Raw genomic sequence first — 19,831 nt, 5'->3', positions numbered from 1 at the left:
TCCGTAAATCGAGACTCAAACTTTTGTTTTTACGATAGATAAAATAAATCCCGGACAGTAACTGTTCTATGGATAGGAATCAACGGCTGTGCCTCTTGAATGGGGAAAAAAGCGTTGATCCCAATGATCCAAGTGCAAGTTTCTTCCTTGATCTGACCAAGTATCTTATAGATGTAATTGGATCAGCTCGATCAGAAATGATCTTGACTACGTTAGAGTAAAAAGTTATCGTGGTGGAATCGCCCGTGCTTTCCGGTAAAGGAAGTTTTTCCGGGTTCGGTTTTGGAACAACCGACGGATTAGTCTCTTATCCGGATATCCGTGGGTGAGGCCCCGAATGTGGGACCCCTGTTCCGCGCGAGAAGTGCTACTTCCGCTGCTAGTATCCCAAATCTGTTGCTTGGTGGGAACAGGGATCTTACAGTTGGTATCAGAGCCAAACTGAAGGCTAATAAGGATAATTAAATTCTTATCCGAAATTGGTAATAAGAATTCAGAAATAGCATTTTCATAATGTATTTTCATTCCATAAGCTTCTTTGATGAAGAAATTTTAATCAAAGAAATTGTTTTTTATAGATGGAAGCTCCCCATTTATCTGGTATTCCCGACCTCACCCAGTCCCAAGATATGATTGCATTTGCCTTCGAGCATCTCATCTCTTCCGCTTCAACTCGAACAAGCCAAACAAGACTTGCATGCCATTTCGAGGAATTATATTTTCCTAATCTAGTGGAGAGACAACAGCATAAGTGGTTTGCACGGCTATATATCCACGCCCCTTGCAACCAGCATGCAATGCTGAGGCAGAACCTCTCATTGGCCATGATTTTGATAAAGCTGAAAATGGTGCGTGGTATCATTCTATATCATTCAACACCTAAAAATTTCAGACTTGTTTGTCGAGTTTATAGACTCTTTAGTCGATTTATCCCTAAGGAGAAAATAAGAGCTCCCTTCGCAATTAGAGGAATTATGTAAAAGGGCATGACTATGGCCCAGTACCGTCGTCTTATGCATCTCCCGAGGAGATTTTGAATTTTGGAGCCGAGCCACTCTATGTACTTATTGCAACTTGTATATAAATATACAAATGTCTTCCTGTTATTTAAGTGATTGTTTACGGACGAACGAAAAAAAAAATCTGTTTATCAGACATATGTCATAAATCTCCAATAAGATCGACTGAGGAGCCAATTATGTCTAAAATTTATCAAGACCGACAAAAGATTGTAATTGTGTGATATAATTCATACAAATTGTTATTCAAACTGAAATTCGTAAATTAGTAATTAGGATTTCAATTATAAAAACCGCAATTATATAAGAATCCCTGACTTGCTTGAGGCCTAGACATGATGGTATTTACCTTATAATTCCAAGGGCCGTGACTCTCGTATATACCGAGAGTATAACTGCAGCTCTTTACTGACAGTATATACGAGTAAATCTAAGACTTGAAATTATAAGCGTTAATACTATCCAGATGATGATTTTGCATGTGATTGATATGATTTTTAATTCTGTTTGAGAATTGATGAATTGATTTGGATTCTGATTGAAAATTCTGATTATAAAATGATGATTTTTAAAAATTAGTTGAAATATAATGAAACCACAATGAGGGGGAATGGGACGAGTCCCTGTGATGATATTCATAACTAGAATGATGATAATGAATTCAGCAAATCACTATGAGGTTAGTGGGTTGTGCTGTTAGATTGCTACTGTTAATACTTGACCGGTAGATCAAGTTAAGGGATGTCAAATTGAGAACTTGCTTGACTGAAATTTCCGTGGAGGAATGTTCCGAAGGAAACTTTTCGGTCTAATGGACCATTATCATGTTAAAGATATGAATGACATGATCTGAATGAATTGTTATTTAATGATGAGTTCTATATAAGAGATATTTATCCCAGTGTTCTGTTGGGTTGACCAGAATATAAAGAACCCCAGAATAAAATTGGATCTTAAGAAAAAGAGCTGTCCTCTACCTTGCGAGATGAGGACATCTCGCACTTTTTAAGTGGGGTAGAATGTAAGATTCCTCCCCAACCTTCAAGGTATATAGGAGTAAGAATCTTCCTTTCTGATCTTATAATTATTCCCTCTCTAAAATAAAAGAAAGTTTCTGTTTAAAAAAAAGGAAGACCCTTTCCCTAGAATACTTCTCAGGAGTCCCACCTGTTTTAAGGATTTAGAACAATGAGTTCAGAAGTGAGAATCGGTGTTTTGGATACCAAGGTTTTGGCTTTCATTCGAGTACGGCCCAAAAGAAGTTCTTTATCTCTTGGGGAGTATAAGAAGTTATCCCCCAGATATTGTGACCCTTATATTTGAATTCAATGAAAGTAGGTGACTTAGCCTACAAGCTTCTTTTATCTCCTCATCTCAAAATTCTTAATGCCTTCTATAGAAAAATGTGTCAAACACAAATCATGGAAAGACGGTAAAACTTCAGTGACAAGTTACCGTGGCTTCTAGGTTATGCTAGCTCCTTCCTTTATATAAGTCGTAACTTTTACTTGTCGCTCACAGTAATCTTACTCCCATCAATCTCCTTTCTTTCTTAATCTCCTTCATGGCTTGGCAACAAGAACTAGTTTTATCCATGATGATTTCTCATCTTCAAGACGCAAGAGAGTCTGTGAAGAAAGACTTTATAGAACAGTATGAGCGCTCACTTTTTCCTCACCTAGGAACTTCTATAGCGTAGACCAAATGGCGGACCTATCAAAACATAACTAGGGTAACACCCTGGGGTCAGCAGCACTTTCGTAACAATGTCCGCTTGGCCGTGGTTATCGAAGCCTTGGGTTTGGGTCCCCGATACTACTACGTCATGAGATCAAGGCATCTTGGGTTTTCTGAGCGGGTCTTCTTACTGGCGTGTTTTCTTCCTCATGAGAAGATATGCCTTTACCCCGTTTTTGGCTTGCCTCTCAGAGGTCCTTTTGTTGGATCACCTCATACCACTGAGATAGGTGCAGCAATAACCAGCAGAATCATTCCCATAGACGAGTTACCCTAAACTTGTGCAGCTTGTGAGGACTGCTTTTGTGACCATATGATGGACGGGCTTATGGAAGTGTAAAGAGTTCTTCTATCTTTACTGTATAAGTTCCGTGAATGAATAAAGTTTAAATCTTGTTCTTATTTTGAATCTTGCTCTCTTTAAGACTTTTCTTGGTGGTTAATCGTGATTAAAATTTTTCTCTAAGTCTCATATTCGTGCATCTTGCGAAATTATCCCAAGTTGCGAGATGAGGACATCTCGCGTTTTTTAAGTGGGGTAGAATGTAAGATTCCTCCCCCAACCCCTTTTGATGTCTAGTATCTTCCCCTGTAATCAATCCCTCTTCAGAAATATAAAGACCTTGTTTCTAACTGTTTTAACCTAGAGAGAGAAAATATTCTAGAGAGAGAATATTCACATTTTGAATATTTTTGGATAAAAAAATATCTCATATAATTAAGATGAGTTCCCCTGAAACAGAAATTTAAAAAGAATTTTCCAATGTGCAATTGGAATTAATTGGAAATAGGTATAAAGAACCTTAGCCTAAGGGTCTAGATTTTCATAAATCTTTAGACTATGGTCCAATTAAGGTTCCTATGGGCCAATAGCATCAATCCATGTGTAGGGAGGAGATAAATCCAAATTGTAAAAAAGAAAATACCCAAAAATGAGTAAATGCTCAGTGCTCACATGAGGTGAAGAGTTGAAAATGTACAAGGTTTATTAGTAAAAAACTATATTAAAAATATGAGATATTTTGGAAATAATTATTTTATTATGACACATATGTAAGGAAGGGGAGTCCCTTAAATGCTCACATAAGATGAAGAGTTGAAAATGTACAAGGTTTATTAGTAAAAAACTATGAGCAATATTAAAATGATTCCATTATGACACATATGTAAGGAAGGGGGAATTCTTTAAAGGAGGTGCATATTTCACATGCTTGAATAAATTTTAAACTCATAAAAAATTGAGATATTTTATCTCTCCTCTCTCCTCATTCAAGTCTAGTTCCAAAAAGTTAGCTTAACTGACCTAAAAATGGTCAAAAAGTGACCAAACTGACTTGGAAAATTCTAGAATCAGTTTGTTTGGTTAGGAGCTCAAATTTTCCTATAAATAGAAGCCTCCCCTTGTTGAAAAAGATATAGAGTCTTATGCCTTGTTACTCTACTCCACCTAAGCCAAAATATATAGTGTCTTATGCTTTATTACTCTACTCCACCTAAGCTAAAATATATAGTGTCTTATGCCTTGTTACTCTACTCCACCTAAGCCAAAATATATAGTGTCTTATGCTTTATTACTCTACTCCACCTAAGCTAAAATATATAGTGTCTTATGCTTTGTTACTCTACTTCACCTAAGCCAAGAACTGTGAATTCTTTAATAATTCACTAGTTTTTGACACTTCTCTCTTTCTTCAATCCCCATTGGTGGCTCCATCAACATAATAAACCAATTGATTGGTTGGGGGCCTCTACCGTGAATAAAGAATCAAGCAAATTATAAGAAATGGTCATACTCATGACCCATTCTCAATCCAAATGAAGCTTTTCATAAAGCTTTTTCTTAATCCAAGATTAAGCTATGCTTGAGGCCAAATTAATGGCTTTTTGCTATGCTTTTAGTTTACGCACATTGATGATTCAATCCATTATGGATTGATGACCCAATTAGAGACCATTCTAATTATTTCCTTAATGATAAGCTTTATCCCTTAGAAAAAAATTGAGATTTATCATCATAGTAGCGGAGCTATGGCACAATTTTTATAGAAATTACGCATAAAATAAATTCATTCAAAGCATAAAAAGAGGACTCCCTACCATATTCTAGGAACTATCATCCTAGATTAATTAAAAGAATTTTATTATGCATGGAGATGTGGATGTTTGCATGTAGATGTAGATGTATGGATGTGAGTGTGAATGTGGAGGTGGATGTATGCATGGAGATGTGGATGTATGCATGTAGAAGTAGATGTATAGATGAGGATGTAAATAGAGATGTGGATGGATGCATGTAGATGTAGATGTATAGATGTGGATGTGAATGGAGATGTAGATGTAGGCATGTAGATGTAGATGTATAGATGTGGATGTGGATGTATGCATGTAGATGTAGATGTATAGATATGGATGTGGATGTGGAGATGGATGTATGCATGTAGATGTAGATGTGGATGTGGATGTGGAGATGGATGTATGCATGTAGATGTAGATGTATAGATGTGGATGTGAATGTGGAGGTGGATGTATGCATGTAGATGTAGATGTAGGAGGAGAATGTGAATGTGGATGTGGATGTGGATGTATGCATAGAGATGTGGATGTATGCATGTAGATGAGAATGTACGCATATAGATGTAGATGTATGGATGTGAATGTGCATGTAGATGTGGATGTATGGATGTGGATGCATGAATGTGCATGTAGATGTGGATGTGAAAATAGATGTATGGATGTAGATGTGGATGTGTGGATGTGAATGTGGATGTGGACGTGGAGATGTGAATATATGTATGGATGTGAATATACGATATGTGATGTGAAGGAATATGAAGTGTTGAGATGGGATGAGTATACATATAAATGGAATATGGAATAAGTAATGTGGATTGATGAGGGATAATGTGGAAAAATGAAAGTAAAAATAGAAACTGTATTGTAAACTGTTTGTAAATGCTGTTTGTAAATGACTGTTTTATGTCAAGATTGCTGGGGGAGCATTGTGACTATCTTGTGATTAAGGTCGTGGAGACCTAACTGATAATGTTGCAATTGCTGACGGAGAGTCAATGAAGGACGTCTCGCGTAGCAAGGTCGGCCGAGGTCTTGACTAGCCTCGGTGCGATTAAAATGGTGAGCTTCCGGTACGGTGGATGAGGGGCCAAGGAAGCAGCCTATGAGTGAAGCGCTAGGTCACCTGCGAAGGATCCTAGAGGGTGCTGACCATACGGTGCTCGGGCTCTGGGTCGCCTAGGATACCCACGCATGCGTCGAGGAAGATATTGGAACAGAGTTGGAGTTGTTTTCTGAAATCGGACATGGATCTGGTTGATTGACCTTGCTGGTCTTCAATGGATGAGTCCATGGCTCTTTATATGGATCTGTTGGTTGATCTTGCTGATCTTCAACGAGAGTCCATCTTGATAAGTGATTATATTGCCAAGTATTATGGGCTAGGGATTAGGAAACGGCCCCTGAGTGGACAGGTGGTGAGCGTCCTAGTTGCCAATGATGCCATAAATACTCTGATGAAGGAATGATGAAAAAATTAAGAATCAACTGGATAAATTGGAAGATGGTGATCAGTGATACTATGGTTTTATTAAAGGACTGTTTTAAACTGGTTGAATCTGTGAAAAGGCAATTTCATATTGGGTGTGTGAGTGGTGTGACTAGTTTTATTTTGCATGAACATCCGGCTAGGGGGCCTTGGAACTCTTTTCCTTGGTACCCGGGACAAAACCTAACCAAATTCTTAATTGGATCCCATCATTACAGTGGTTGGGCGGTTGGCTAACCCATGGGTTCGGATGGGGTTAGGCTGGACTGATGGATCCGTAAATCGAGACTCAAACTTTTGTTTTTACGATAGATAAAATAAATCCCGGACAGTAACTGTTCTATGGATAGGAATCAACGGCTGTGCCTCTTGAATGGGAAAAAAAGCGTTGATCCCAATGATCCAAGTGCAAGTTTCTTCCTTGATCTGACCAAGTATCTTATAGATGTAATTGGATCAGCTCGATCAGAAATGATCTTGACTACGTTAGAGTAAAAAGTTATCCTGGTGGAATCGCCCGTGCTTTCCGGTAAAGGAAGTTTTTTCGGGTTCGGTTTTGGAACAACCGACGGATTAGTCTCTTATCCGGATATCCGTGGGTGAGGCCCCGAATGTGGGACCCCTGTTCCACGCGAGAAGTGCTACTTCCGCTGCTAGTATCCCAAATCTGTTGCTCGGTGGGAACAGGGATCTTACAATCTTGAAGACTAAGTCGAATACCTGTCTCCATAGGTGTAGCCAGAGGTTTATAGTCTTTAAGATTAAACCTCTTCTATAGAGTTTGGATATATTTATACTGTAGCGTTTGGATATATTTATACTGTAGCATAAAAAGGCCATCATTGCGTTGCATAAACTGAATCTCCAAATAATAATGCAAGGGCCCCAAATCTGACATCTCAAATGATGACTTCAAATCAGCCTTAAAAACTAAAATCTGATATATATTGGGTCCCGTGAGCAACATGTCATCAACGTATAGAACGATGACCAAAAATATGTCCTTACTCTTCACATAGAGGGTAATCTCTGTTGGACTGTTACAAAAATCATTTGCAACCAAGTATGCATGAATCTTCTCATACCATGCTCTAGGATCCTACTTAAGGCCATAAAGAGCCTTTTTCAAGCTGCATACTTTAGACTCTTCTCCTTTCACATCAAAACCAGGAGGTTGCGATACATACACCTCCTCATGTAGATCACATTCAAGAATGCAATCTTAATGTCCAAGTGATGTGCATTCCACCCATGATGTGCTGCCATAGCAATAAGACACATTATAGTGGTCATACGAGATGTGGATGCAAAGGTCTCATCATAATCAATGTTGTTTTGCTAGGCATACCCCATTGCAACAAGTCTGGCCTTGTAGCAATCAATGCTACCATTTGCTTTGCGTTTTAACTTATAAACCCACTTAGTACCAATGGCCTTCTTGCCATGAGGTAGATCTGTCAAATACCAGGTGTCTTTCTAAGTATAGAGTTATACTCATCCTGCATAGCATGCATCCAATGATCATCATCATGTGCTTCCTCAAAGGAAACACGTTCCTCCTCATTACATAAAGTAGAAATGAGAACATGATCCACATGAGAATAATCTGTATGATGAGAACCTACACGAGTTTTGCTAGGTAAAGAAGCTGCCAACTTGCTATCGCTCAATGTCTGCAAAAGCCATTTTGGCATACGCCTAGATTCTTCTACGGCTTCTCTCTCCTCATCCACTACATCCTCAATAATTGCCTCATCAAAAGGTTGATTTGCAGGTTGATTTTGCACCTGCAAAGGCTGAATTTCAGCACTTGGTCGAGCATTCAATTGCTCTACATATGGCTGCCCTCTATTAAACAAAGGTAGGAGCAAATCAAACATGTCCTGTGAGCATACATTTGTAAGCATACATTATGCTGTTTTTTGCATGAAAGCATGTGTTGAACTGAGTTTTTGACAAAAACAACATCTCTACTTACCAAAATCCACTTTGAGGCCGGATGGTAGAGTCTATATCTCTTGCTTTCAGAACTGTATCCCACAAATATGCATTTAACTACCTTATCATCAAGCTTACTACGTTGTTGCTCACGCACAAGAGCATACGCAAGACAACCAAAAGTACGCAAATGATCCATAGAAGGCTTCCTACCACACCAAGCTTCATAAGGAGTTTTAGATTGCAAGGCCTTGGTAGGGCATTTGTTAAACACATAGTTTGCACATATAGTTGTCTCTAACCAAAAACCATGAGGTAAATCTTGGGCTTTCACCATACATCATGCCATCTTCATGAGAGACCTATTCTTCCTCTCAGCCACACCATTTTGCTGAGGTGTGTATGGCACTGTACATTGATGCGTTATGCCTTTTTTCAGCCATATCTGCATGAAATTCCTTGAACATATACTCCCCCCCTCGATCTGAATGAAGAGTGCCAACTTTACATTCACATGCATTTTTAGCCATGGATACGAAGTGCCTAAAGCACATAAAAAACTCTGACTTCTACTTTAATGGATACACCGAGCTATATCTAGAGTAATCATCAATAAAAGTGACAAAGTAGATATATGCCCCAATAGATGGTGTTCTCATAGGACCACATACATCACTATGTATGAGCTATAATTTCTTAACAGCTCTCACAGATCCATCATTTAAAAATGATGCCTGATGCATTTTACCCAGAATACACCCCTCACACAGACATGTCTAGTAGGGGTCTCAAGACTTGGTAACTCAAACACGATATCATGCCTTTGAAGGCGTAATAAACTACCATAATTTAGATGGCCAAATCGTGTATGCCATAATTTTGCATTGCTTATAGCACGAGTCGTAGAGACTGAGCAAGCATCATGCTGCAACTTCTCAAATACATCCATCTTGTATAGGTCATGAAACAAGGTACCTGAGGCAATGATAGAATAACCATCATTTCTATCCTAAAATGTACATCTATCATCCACAATTTTCACTGTCAAGCCTGACAAGGCTAAGCTGAAATTGACAACAAATTCTTCTTAATGCTTGGCACATATAAGACTTTTGAAAGAGTAAATGCACCCCCATTTGCACTAGTGAGCACAACTCTACCAACTCCTTTGACAAGATATGAGGAACCATTTGCACATGTGATGGTTCCTACACTTGGGACAGATTCCAGAGATGAGAACAAACCTTTTTGTTGTGAAGTAATGTGCTTACTAGCAAAACTGTCAAAGTACCAAGCATCCGATTCTACCACTAACATGCATACACAGAAGGGTCATGTGAGATCCTTGACCCCAGTGCGCAACAAATTTGGGGGTGCTAGCAGCAGAAGTAGCACTTCTTGTGCGAGGCAGGGTCCCACACTCGGGGCCTCGCCCACGGATATCCAGACAAGAGACTAATCCATCGGTTCTTCCAAAAAAAACTCGAAAAAACTTACGTTGCCGAAAAGCACGGGCGATTCCTCCAGGATAACTTTTCTCTAACGTAGTCAAAAGCCTGAACTAACTGATCTGATCGAATCTGTAAGTCCCATAGTCAGATCAAGGAAAAGGTTGTACTTGGATCATAGAGACCAACGCTTTTTTCCTCATTGAGAGGCACAATCGTTGATTCTTTTCCATAGAACGATTTTTATCCCGGATTTACCTCATCTATCGTACTAAACAAAAATTGAGTCTCGATTTACGGATCCATCAGTCCAGCCTAACCCCATCCAGTCTAGCCTAATTAGTCCCATGGGTTAGCCAACCGCCCAACCACTGTAGTGATGGGATCCAATTAGGAATTTGGTTAGGTTTTGTCCCGGGTACCAGGGAGAAGAGTTCCCACGCCCCCTAGTAGCCGTATATTCACGCAAACATAAAACTAGTCACACCACTTACACACCCAATATGAACTTGCCTTTTTCATAGATTCAACGATCTTTAAAATATTCATTTAATGAAACCATAGTGTTACTGATCATAATCCTCTATTTATCCTGTTGAATCCTAATTTCCAATTCATTCCTTCATCGGTGTACCTATGGCATCATTGGCAAACAACCAGAACGCTCACCACCTCTTCACTCAAGGGCCTTTTCAATAGTTCATAGCTCATAGTATCCGACAATATAATCACATAAAAATAACCAGATGGAATCTCCGTTGAAGATCAGCAAGATCAACCAATAGATCCATATAAAAGAGCCATGGACTCATCCATTGAGAACGAGCAAGGTCAATCAACCAGATCCATGCCCGAATTCAGAAAACAACTCTTACTCCTTGCTCCAATATCTTCCCCGACGTACTTGTGGGTATCTTCGGTGACCCAGAGCCCGAGCATCGTATGGTCAGCACCCTCTAGGATCCTTCGCAGGTCACCTAGTGCTTCACTCATAGGCCGCTTCCTTGGTCCCTCATCCACTGTACCGGAAGCTCATCATTTAAATCAAACTGAGGCTGGTCAAGACCTCGGTCGACCTTGCTACGCGAGACGTCCTCCGATGACTCTCCGTCAGCAGTTGCAACTTTAACAGATAGGTCTCCACCACGACCTCATTCACAAGACGATCCAAATGCTTTCCCAGCATTCTTGACATAAAACAGTCATTTAAAAACAGATTTCACATGCAATGCAGTTCCAACAATATTTCCATCTTTCCTCATTGCTCTGCATCCTTTCACATTAGACTCCATCTTTTCTCATCTTACCACAATTTTATTTTCTTCATCGATCCCTATCACATCACATCATTCCCACATCAAATCACATCCAATCGCATCATCCACACATCAATTCACATCATCCATACATCCATCCACATAGGTGCATATGGACTAGCCACGTCTATAACATATGCATTATAAGTACGGTCTAAAGGATCTTTCATGAAAAACTAACCGCCAACAACTCTCTGTGATTGAGAATAATACATTTCTTACTCTCCGCAGCAGTAGGTAAGATGGCTATAAAAAATCAATACGCTCTAACTTCTATAGCAATGAGGGATGACCCTAAGGCTTTCAAGGATTGCGTCTTTTTTTATAGACCATAGCTATCCAAAGGAGGTATTTCAATAATATCAACTAATGCCTTCATTAACTATCTCAATTATAGAATTATGTTTAGTAGTAAGTAACATTATTGAGGTATGTAAATTGTTAAGAGAGATAAGAGTAGCTAAAGTTTATTCTACCCAAGGAGACTTTTAGTAATATTAACGAGGTACATCGTTATGAGAAATTAGAGTAGCTAAAGTCTGTTCTACCCAAAAAGAAATTTAGTAAGCGTACATGTTTTGTACTTTAACAAAGATAAGTTTGTAAGTAGAGAATAGATAATAAATCATGTGGGTAACTGTTTATTGTATCGGTGGCAAAAAGTTATTCTGCAGAACCGATAGCTTGGCAACACTAAAATGCTAGAACTAAACTCGTTCTAATTAAACAAGTCTTATGCCACACTCCAAACGACCCCATATTGACACATCAGCAAACGATTTTTAAGGCCTAGGAGACTTTCTTGGAGTGTCACCTCGGCCCCTTAGTGACCGTCTACACAATGATCCCTTGATCCTTTCAAACTTACTACTTTTTCCCTATATCATATTAAATTTAAAAAAGCCTTCATGTAAATAAGAATCTATAAGAAATCTAGCCATGGGGACTTTACAAAGAATATTCAAAGGGGAATTTAGAAAGGATATGCAAAGGGGACATTCCTTGTAGTGACTTGGTGAACAACAAGAAAAAGGAATTATAGGCGAATGTAGTTAGTTCAAAAATCAAGAGTTGCAAGCCCCTAAGATAATTGTGTTTAACAAAAAAGAAATTTGACCTCTGAACCTTTTTTAGTGGTTAAGGTGATACATTTATAATTTTCAAAGAAATGGTAGCTCAAAGCTAATGAGTCATTAAAGGTGATACACTTATAATTTTCAAATAAAATGGTATCTGGAAAGCTAATTAGTCATTGGAACCAAGAGAAGCTCATTAGTCATTGGAACCAAGAGAATGCGTGGGTTATAGATATTGTTTTAGAAGTGCGATTCCGTCTGTATGCACGGGAGCCATTTTTGAGTGTGGAGATTGTGTTGTGATGATCTCGCCATATGCGCCACCCACGTGCTCTACACGTGTGGATCCCAATCCACACGTCTTGTTGAGCTCATCTCCTCGTCTTCCACGTGCATTGTGATAGTTAAGTACATAATTAGTTGATTTCTCATCGGCAAGAGAGGTAGATGTAGTAGGGGCATTAGTACTCCCAACATTGGATGTAGCTTCATTTGATTCTAGAACTTTGCTCTCCTTCACAAACATCTCTTCAATCATAGGTTTCCAAAGTCTAACTCGTGCATTGACGAACCAGTTTGAGACCTGCTTTGGCCAATATTCCAAGTCATTGCATGTCAAATGCACTAATTAAAATGCACGGCTCTTAAGTAATTGATAGATTGATGTCTACAAAATTAAATGCAGGTTGAATGAGCATGCAAGCTTAGACATTGCATGGAAGGGTTGCAAACCTGGTTTCTTGTGAGACCGGTGAGCCTAGCAAGCATGAGCTTCTCTGAGTCTTTGGGATACCTGGGAGAGCATGGAGACAACGTAGTTGGAGAAGATGGTATAAATCGAAAAGAAAGTTCTCTTAATTATATTTTTAAAAAAAGCTAAAATGAGAGCTTACGGGTGGAGGAAGTGCTCGAACAGCCATTCACGCAGCATGGAGACGGAGCGCTCGGGGAGGCTGCGTTGGCGGCACCAGGCCTGTTTCTGCTGCTGGAGGAGGCAGTGGTGGCGGAAGCGCTGGTCCACTATGCGCAGTCGGGGGTTCTCGCCCTTGTTCAAAATAGGCATGCTCGAAAGGTCCTCCCCGAGCGCCTTGCATACCTTATGTATGTGGTCCCCTATCGTGTCCCTCAGCCCCCTGAACTGCCTCGACATCGCCCTCCTCGCTAGTGTGGTGTACGGCGCCGCCGCCCCCAGCACGCCGGTCGCCGACTCGAACGACGTTATTATCAGCTGCATGTGATCCCGATACTGCTGATACCTGCGGTCCAGCTGCTCCACAAGAACACACTCCCACGATATAAATCACGATTCACAGCTCTTTTCACCATGCATGTACGCGCGCTCAGAAAAAAAATGAAAATTCCCTATAGCATCCTGTAATAATGTCACTGGGGCGAGCAACATTATCCTGTAATAATTATGTCACTCGGGCAAGCAATAATATCCTGTAAAAATGAAAATACCATCCTGTTCTCACGGAGCAGGCAGTTGCCCGAGTGGACTCATCATAACCCACCCTAACCAAGAAGTTGGGGCAAGCGACTCGTCACAACCTACCCTAACCAAGAGGTTGTGGGTTCTAGCCCGTCTAACTTCTAGCTCGAGGTTATGGGTTCTATCCCTTGACACTTTAGGGTTGTGTGTGTGCCTTGACACTCTAGAGTTATATCTTAGTTTAATACTTTTCATGAAAGTTCACATGTGAATATCCGAATGACCTTATTTTGTCCTAAAATTAATCAAATAACTCAAGTAAAGATGCTATTTTAATTTTTTACGGTTGGCTAACGATGGTCTGTTCCTTGCCAAATTGAAGGTGATATACAAAATCTGATGTTATTAAGAGGTCGAGTACATGCACCAGCTTCAAATCAAATGGGTGAACATTCCTATTTAGATTTTGGAGTAGCTAGATGTGGCCATACAATCTAGACTTGCCAATGAAGTTAAGATCCTTCTTTCTGAGGTTCTATTTGACTTCAAAACAATATTGCAAAGAAATATCTAACACTTAGAAGATATCCAAGTATACTGAAAAGTAATTTCAACTCCACTAAACTAATCCCGCTTGTGAATCTCAAATTACAATCACAAGATTCCATTAATGATATATCAGAAGCATCAAACCGTTGATCCAAAGCCACTCATTAAATCCTTTAAGAATTGGACAAATTTCCGTGTGTAGGAGCTCAAACTTCATGGGCACCTTGGAGATCCAGTAGACAACACTAGAAAAATGACCTAGGGTCCCCACCATATTGGCAACCTCTCTCACTTTCACACTCACTCTTGCAAATACAAAAGGATTTCAGACAGTCAATTTAGAGACCCATACACTTCAATAGATGTCTAACCAACCACTACAAAGGCGGTTTGTCTTAATCTCACTCTCATATTATATTGATTCACTCGTGTTTACAATGAATCAAATTTGAGATTCAAACATGCATGTTCTACGTTCTTGTATTCGGTTTGTGGTTTGATTATCGCTTACATTGAGATTATGGAGAGGCACACACTCACACATGCATGTTCTATGGTTTATACATTTAGTTTCACTAATAGCCACACCTTTTAGATACCTTAAAACCCATTATCATGAAATCTCTATAGGTAATAAGAAATATAAACTTTGCTTTTAGTGATTTCCCAACAAGCTATGTAAGACTATGTAGGATCCTTTAATAAATTATGCATGTAAACAAGGATAATTTTAGGTGAGTCCCAACAAACTATGTAACACTATGTAGGATCCTTTTTCAAAATATTGTGCATGTAAGCAAGGATAAATTTTTTGCATGAAAATCCCTCTCATGGATCTCCATATTCCCTTTGATTGGTCCCAAATCAATCTCTAGAAAAATGTAGCAATCTATAAAATGATACAATAGAGACAAAGAATAACATTGACAGAATTACTATTACAAACCGAATTTATAAATTGATGGTGTTTGCCCACCCATGCACCTCAAGCACGAGCTCTAATGGCAACCTAGAATCTACGTAGACAATTGTAATATTTTAAGGTATTTTCCAATAATCCCAAGGATAAAACAAATTTTTAAGTGCAAATCCATAGCATAGCTAATGGCATGGCAATCAATCAGATGGTATCTTAAGGATTCCCATTGACTAGAGACACATTGAGGAGGCATGGATTGAATTTAAGGAGGAACCTGATATATACATCTTGGTCTAGCAATGGAATCGATGGTGTTAATTCATTTCGTTTATGTTCGGCTTCATGGTACATGGCCAATGGTGGTATTAGAACATTATAACATCCCACCATGGTTGACCATTAAGAAGAAGCATCTCTTTCTTTATCTACTAGTACCTAGAAAGTACAAAGTGAAAATTTTACCACTAAGAAGGGGCATCTCTTGCTTGGTCCACAAATTTCTAGGCTATGGAAAGTTCTTGAGTAAATTTTACTATACAAATATGTATATATATATAAAGCTTGAAAAGGTGATACCTTACCTACTACTTGTACTGACTATGTAATGTTTTGAAATCAGGCCGTACTACAAGTGGGTATCATGCATGTCCTATTTGTGAACCTCATTTAGATGAATGTCATTCTCAAGCTCTAAAGAAGATGATATATCAAGGCCACACAAAATACCTCCAAACAATCATCCACAATGAGAAGGGAATCTAATTGGTCAACCACCTCAAAGAATGAAGGTTAGATTTATGTAGAGGGAATAAAAGTACCGACTCTTTCGAATGAAGAGACTATATCTGTCATCAATTCCCTTGATGGAGAAGTTTTCTAATTAATCACCTCTTAGATTCCATAAATATATTCAAAATAATTGAGCACTCTTTGTTGGGAGCACTTCATTGGTAGGCGAGACAGTAAGGGTACACAAGATGATTTGAAAGATGTTAAGAAGATGGAAAGTCTGGCAACAATTTGGATAACAAAGTAATCCTACTCCATGCACCTTGGATTTTTTCTAAGATGGAGGAGATAAGAGTTAAGAAGGTGATTGCATCCTTACGCAACCCAACATGCCATATGAATTGCCTCAAGGGTGCCTTCACAAAAAATAATAAGTTGAGTGGCTTAGTCTCATGATTAGAACAAGTTCTAGAAGACGATGATCGTATTGCCAGAGATGTACTACAAGGAAATGGGATCACCCATAAGATAGATGAATCCTTACGAAATAAAATCAATAAATTTTTTCTTGAATTCTTGAAAAAAGTAAAAATGGATTGATAGGTATAAAGAGGCACACGTGGAAAAAACAAATGCTAGAAGACTTTTTAGGAGATGTTATGTGCACATTATATGTGCATATACTAGAAGGCTAACCCGCATTAGGCTTGTGAGCATGGGAGCATGGGAACAAGCTCTAGTGGAGAATGGGTAAAGATTAACCTTAAGCGTTGAGGTTAGGGTCAGGCTTCCAAGGGTCACACATAGGAAATGGAGAGTCAAGAGTCACTTGAGGGCCCTCCTATATAATAGGGGCATGGGGCAAACTCAAGGGATGTTCTCTTGTGTAGAGGATTGTATCTGCATTCTTTCCATTTCATATTAGAGCTAAGTGTTGCAGGATTGGAGTCATACCTCTTCGTGGTATGGCACATCAAGGTTAAGGTATGAGGTACTTCATTGTCATTCATGTGTGCATCCCTTGGGCTCGAGGGTGGCTCGAGGGGTTCACCTCAAAAAATGTTAGTGTACCACGTGACTTCAATAGGAGGGGTTTTTAATTAGATACATTAAGAAAAATTAACAGGATTACATTAATAAGAGGGGTTTTTTAATTCAACTTTAGAAAAAAATATGTTAGTTCATAAGTAAAGAGGGGTTGTTTTATTGGGGGAGGAAATTTTAGTTAAGGGTTTTTTTAAATACCTCTTGAATGCACGTTATAGCTAGAGTTTTCTAGTAGTGCACCCCCCATGGAGGGTGGTTGGGTGGATGAGATTATGCATGATTATTGCATATTTATGCATGATACTTATCTAGAGAGATCTTAGGGTTTTAACAGAAGAAGATATAGATATCTTTCATACTCACCAAGCTTGCATGTCTCCTCACCTCAGTCTTTTGGACCAGGAGCATTGGTTTATTTAAAAATTCCTAAAGACTCTCAGACTACTTCATCAACGGAAAAATGCTCGAAATTATCTCCTAGATATTGTGGTCCATTTCGAGTTATACGGCGGATTGACACGATTGCGTATGAACTAAAACTGCCTCAACATGTTAGAGTTCATCCAATCTTTCATGTCAATAGATTAAAAGAGAAATTGGGAGGTGAGGATAACACAGTCATTCCTCAAGAACTCATTGAAGACAAAGATTTATCCTATATTCCACACGAACCTGAAAAGGTACTTGAATTTAGAGAAAAGAAACTTTGTAGTCAACTCATACCTGAGGTTAAAATTAAGTGGAAAGATAGGAAAATATAGGATTCAACTTGGGAGTCAGTTGAGAATGTTTAGCAAAGATTTTCTTCTTTTCATTGTAAGAGTGCAATGTTTTCAGAGAGGGAAATTATGTTATGTGCACATTATATGTGCATATCCTAGGAGGCTAACCCACATTATATGTGCATATACTAGGAGGCTAACCCACATTAGGCTTGTGACCATGGGAGCATGGCAACAAGCTCTAGTGAAGCATGGGTTACGACTAACCTTAAGGGTTTAGGTTACGGTCAGGCATCCAAGGGTCACAAATTGGAAATGTAGAGTTAAGAGTCACTTTTGAGGGCCCTCCTATATAATAGGGACATGGGGTACACTCAAGGGATGTTCTCGTGTGTAGATGATTATATCTACATTCTTTCCATTTCATATTAGAGCTAAGTGCTGTTGGATTGGAGTCATATCTCTTGGTGGTATGGGACATCAAAGTTAAGGTATGAGGTACTTCATTGTAGTGTGCATCCCTTGGGCTCGGGGGTGGTTGGGTGGATGAGAATATGCTTGATTAATGCATGTTTATGCATGATGATTATCTAGACAAATCTTAAGGTTTTAACAACAGAAGATATAGATATCTTCCATACCCACCAAGATTACATGTCTCCTCATACATATGTCAGTTATATGGCTAGATAATGCATGTACGTAAAGAAGCAATACATAACAGTGAAAGGATCAGTCCGCTAAAGAAGTAAGTTAAAGCAGATACACTCGAGAGGGTCACTATATGTAAATCCTCTATATCACGTGCGTTCAAGGCCTATTTAAAAAGTCCCTTATCTGTGAATTTTTTAGTGAATATAATGTATCCTTTCCTATTCATATCTGTAATTTTTTTTAAAAATACAATAAATAAATCCCCTCTGTAAATATATTTCTGTAAGTTTTAAATATTTAAAATGTCCTTCTGTTGAACCCACGTGATACTTACATATTTATACAAGTGACCCCCCCGAGCAGATACACAACTCTTTATAATTATTTTTCTCATATTATTGATATTTGTTTGCTTTAATGTCTATTGTAGTATCATAAAATTGGCGCATTATGGTCCCATGGTCATCACTTTCACGTGGAGGATATAGATAAGGGTAATGAAGTATAAGCTAAGGTCAAAATAGGTAAATAATGGGCCATGCAGGGCAAGGCTACTGTAAATACAGTGTTGGGGTCATTGTAGGGATTGGAGTCATACCTCTTGGTGGTATGGGATATCAAGGTTAAGGTATGAGGTACTTCATTGTAGAGGATATGCTTCATGCATATGTCTCTAGAAAAGCATCAAATTAGGAAAATTATCTTCCAATGATGGAATTTTCCTATAACAGTTCTAAACTTATGACTACTGGTTTTAGTCCCTTCATGCTTATGTGTGGGTATCGACTCCCCAAGGCACCTATTGATGTCGGTCTTAAGGACATTGAGCTTAATGCATCAAGGGATTTCTTGTGTGATTTGCAAGAAATGCTAACCAAAGATCAGGATTCTATGAGGAGTTCTCATCAGGATAGGGCACAGTTTTATGCTGCTGATAGAGGACGCTCACCTTGGTTTGTTGAACCAAAAGTGTTGGCTTCTTTAAAAGTTCCTAAAGACTCTGACAAAGGGAAAATGCCCAAAATTATCTCCTAGATATTGTGGTCCATTTTGAGTTATATGTCGGATTGGCACGCTTGCATATGAACTAAAATTACCTCAACATGTTAGAGTTCATCCAGTCATTCATGTCAGTAGATTGAAAAAGAAACTGGGAGGTGACGATAACATAGTTACTCCTCAAGAACTCGTTGAAGTTGAAGATTTATCCCTTGTTCCACACCAACCTGAAAAGGTACTTAGATTTAGGGAAAGGAAACTTCATAGTCGACTAATCCCTAAGCTTAAAATTAAGTGAAAAGATTGGGAAATAGAGGATTCGACTTGGGAGTCAGTTTTGAGAATGTTCAGTATAGATTTCCTTCTTTTTATTACAAGAGTGTAATATTTTGAGAGAGGGAAAGTATGTTATGTGCACATTATATGTGCATATACTAGGAGGCTAACCCACATTAGGCTTGTGAGCATGGTAGCATGGGAACGAGCTCTAATGCAGCATGGGTTAGAACTAACCTTAAGGGTTGAGATTAGGGTCAGGCATCAAAGGGTCACACATGGGAAATGGAGAGTCAATAGTCACTTAAGGGCTCTCTTATATTCTAGGGACATGGGGCACACTCAAGGGATGTTCTCTTGTGTAGAGGATTATATCTACATTCTTGCCATTTTATATTAGAGCTAAGTGCT

The 19,831-nt window shown here is 38.9% G+C and overlaps 1 protein-coding gene across 1 annotated transcript in view; it reads right to left on the bottom strand.

Moving 5' to 3' along the window:
- Positions 1–12,143: 12,143 nt before the first annotated feature.
- The window catches only part of LOC147623881 (uncharacterized), a 53,528-nt gene continuing 45,840 nt past the window's right edge, over positions 12,144–19,831 (bottom strand). The window contains exons 3-5 of the mRNA XM_086820815.1: positions 12,987–13,360; positions 12,826–12,886; positions 12,144–12,676 (exon numbers count right to left, since the gene is read on the bottom strand). Of these exons, the coding sequence (XP_086676941.1) occupies positions 12,320–12,676; positions 12,826–12,886; positions 12,987–13,360 (792 nt within the window). The 3' untranslated portion in view covers positions 12,144–12,319. The remainder of the gene's footprint in view (positions 12,677–12,825; positions 12,887–12,986; positions 13,361–19,831) is intronic.

This window comes from Cibotium barometz, chromosome 26 (genome assembly GCF_041138505.1).
Source record: "Cibotium barometz isolate CiBa-2024 chromosome 26, ASM4113850v1, whole genome shotgun sequence".
In the NCBI taxonomy this organism is placed as follows: domain Eukaryota; kingdom Viridiplantae; phylum Streptophyta; class Polypodiopsida; order Cyatheales; family Cibotiaceae; genus Cibotium; species Cibotium barometz.
The sequence above is the reverse complement of the archived record's forward strand: the minus strand, read 5'-3'. Positions and strand labels throughout refer to the sequence as shown.